Source organism: Merops nubicus, unplaced genomic scaffold (genome assembly GCF_000691845.1).
Source record: "Merops nubicus isolate BGI_N331 unplaced genomic scaffold, ASM69184v1 scaffold51137, whole genome shotgun sequence".
Classification (NCBI taxonomy): domain Eukaryota; kingdom Metazoa; phylum Chordata; class Aves; order Coraciiformes; family Meropidae; genus Merops; species Merops nubicus.
Genome location: NW_008620613.1, coordinates 432 through 3,665, shown reverse-complemented (window position 1 = coordinate 3,665; position 3,234 = coordinate 432). Strand labels below are relative to the sequence as shown.

Here is a 3,234-nt window from a genome sequence, read left to right as displayed (position 1 = left end):
CCCTAATATTCTGTGATTCTGTGAAAAATAACTGTAAGCTGTGATACTTTATACACAACATACACCTACAAAGTCTACAGTCTACTGTTGATTTTCCTGTCCTGAACTGAGAAAAGCAAAAGTTGATAGCAAAATTACCTCCTTGTTCACATACACATTGCAGACAAATGAAAGACTAGTAATTGATGCAAATGAGGAAGAATACATTTGTTTAAAAGTCTGGGAGCAAGTCACTTATTTCATGTGTATTAACTTGTTACTTTGTTCAGGGTGAAATACTGTGAAGCATTCAGCAGTGCCCTTCAGCGTTTGGATGGAACACTTTGATTCAACTCACTGAAAATTTAATTTCCTTCTAAACAAAAATTTTTGTGGACTATTCTTATAAAGCTTATCAAAATGGACAAAAACTATTCCATTCACCTCTGACATAAAAACACAATAAAGGTTAACACCTTACTACATTTGCATACCATAGTGTGGCTGCTAAGCACTCCTGGATAAAACTTCTCTTTCACTTTAGAACATTTCCTTTAAAAAACTCCCACACTAAAGAATTACACCTAACACACAGATGAAGCAGGGAATTTAATCAACTAGAGAATTCTGTCCCATATCTGCTTCACAGTTATCTCATGCCTTACTATGCTGGTCAACAGAAAGCTTGCCCTAACTACAGAACACGAGGAGGCAGGCATTCTACTTCACAGCAGCAAAGACTATATAGATAAAAGAAATCAGCACAAAACTCTGCTGTGCATAAGGTATCAGTGACACCTTGCATTAAAAAAGCTCAAAGGAACTACTCATGTTCTTTATGGAGATTCTTTTTCATCTTGGTAACAGGAAAAAACTGTGAAAAGAAAAAAAAAACCACAACCTCACATCATTCCAACTGTATGTGAAAACAAGACACATCAAAAGCTTTCTATGGGACAGAAGTATTCAGCTATTGCACACAAGTCAACAAACATGGAAAAAGTCAGTGGGTTTTGGTTTTGTCTTTTTAACAAAAAAACCCTTTGATAACTTTGAAAGTTATCTTTCTCCTTTGCTTGCTGTAAGGTTTCCAAATACCTTTCTTTGAAACACATGGCAGTGGCTGCTGACAGAAGTAAACCAGTAGTCTGGAATGGACAGTACAGAATGGACTCCTTCATTTCTGTATTGCTATTCAGTGAAGAGACTCAGATATAAAATATAATGATCAAAAGAGTAAAACTCAATGGACAATCAGAAGCCCACTAATAGAGTTGCCTTAGAATCCAGAGGTCAGTAATTAAAAAACTTCACAGGTCTGGTTACTATAGAGCAGCAGGAACCCAAATCATAACAAGAAAGAGGCCTTAAGAGTATTAGTAGGAATGACAATCAACTTGAGGAGGGGAGGGGGAATATTAAGTTTTGATTTTACTAGGAATAACATTTTTATTAGGAAAAACTTTGGCCAATCCTTCTTCCTGGAAGTCTCATGCTGTTAACTCTACCATCACCACTGCACATTTAGGTTTGGTTCAGTGTCTCAGCAGGTTAAGAGTAGCTGAGTGAGGGAACTGACTGATGGCACAGGCTGATGGCCAGAGCAAGAGAATAATGCCTATTCCTCAGGGAGCCAGGCTGGCAGGTGAGAGCTTAGAGCAGGCTTTTTCCCACTATAACTTCTTTAAAAAAGAAAACTTGCCCTGACCCTTTTCTTCCTAGCAGAAACGAATTGGTAAATGTACCAAGAGGTCCGAGGAAAAAGGCCAAAATTTTAAATGACGTCTGATTTCACAGTTGGGTCCCTCCCACTTGGTAAGAAATGATGTTGATGTGAAAGGTTCACAATACTTCAGCCAGAATTCGGTCCACTGAATAACCCCAGTCTCATTTAAACCTGTTACAAGTCTCCTGCAACTCAGCAGAATGGACGACATGCTAAGCAGAGAGTGGTTATTCTGATGTGTAATTTACACAAGACTAAAGATACTCACTTCTATGGGAACAGGATCGAGCCCAGCACAGTTTTCATTGCATTTGTCATAGACCAATCTCAGCTTTCTGAAGAGTATTGATAGCTGACGGAGATGTTCCTGCAGCTTCCCCAGTCTGTCTTGATATGTTCCAGTATGGTAAGTAACACCATTTGGTAACTTAGAAGACCAAAACCACAAAAAGTTAAAAATACTACACTGAAGTTTCTGTCACATGAAATGCATAAGCTAAAATAAATCAGAAGGGGTTTTGTACATTTTAAAATAAGACAGTCACACTATCCCCACAGAAATCACTGAAATTTCTATTTTCTTTATTAGCAAAAGTCTGTATTTTATCTGCTCATATGATGTGTCAAAACACTGCTGTCATAATAGCTTCCTGTATTCTACACTTTGGTCCTTGTCAATCCTTCTGTAACTCTTTCCAGTGAATGTCTTCAAAATGCTTAAGCATGGCACTGTTGTTGCCTGAGAATTACTCACTACTATATATTGTGTCTCAAGCCCAGGTGACAGTTCAGAGACACAATCAAAGTAAATTCACAGTTAGCAAACTCAAGGTACATACACCTATACCAAAAGTAACTACAGAAGGAAACTGCCAGAGTCCTGAAAATACAGAGGGAATGGGATTGATTATTGTCTGGTCTCAACAGAGAAACACAACAAAAGTTTGTATGCTTTCTCAGTAAGTAGCCACAAAAAAGGGCTGTATCCACCTTAATAGCACAAAGAAACATCAAAAAGTTCTAGGTGGAAAATATTACAGACAAAGATCAATGGAAATTCCTCTAAAATTACTCCTCAAATGTTAACAAAACCAGAGAAACATGACCAGCATATAAATGGACTTCACTATTCATCATGGAAAACACAGATATTCATTGTATTTAGAGCATATTTGTTGTGGGGCAGATAACAATCCAGCATTTCCCAACTTTCTCCATCTTTACTGTAGAGAAGTAAGTAAATAAGTTAATAGTAGTATTCACTTCTCCAATCAATCCCCCTTTTCACAGCAGTTTCATCGAGTTGCATATTTGAACGTCCTCAGCTGCCTCCTGTGCCTGTATACTGGCAGCTGGTGGCAGAACCTTGGGAAGCTGAGGACCATAAAAAGAAAGAGTTAGGTCTCACCTGCATGTTCCTCAGTAACTGGAAGATTTCCATGGTTCGAAATACAATGTCCTGCACGGTCTCTTGCCCAATCCGACAGAGAGAAGCTGTATTGACTTCCCTAGCCGCCTGAGCCTGCGTC

At 38.5% G+C, this 3,234-nt stretch overlaps 1 protein-coding gene across 1 annotated transcript in view; it reads right to left on the bottom strand.

Moving 5' to 3' along the window:
* Window positions 1–1,973: 1,973 nt before the first annotated feature.
* Window positions 1,974–3,234, bottom strand: part of MED30 (mediator complex subunit 30) — a gene marked incomplete at its 3' end in the record, with an annotated part of 1,355 nt that continues 94 nt past the window's right edge. The window contains exons 2-3 of the mRNA XM_008944153.1: window positions 3,114–3,234; window positions 1,974–2,132 (exon numbers count right to left, since the gene is read on the bottom strand). Coding sequence (XP_008942401.1) covers window positions 1,974–2,132; window positions 3,114–3,234 — 280 coding nt within the window. The remainder of the gene's footprint in view (window positions 2,133–3,113) is intronic.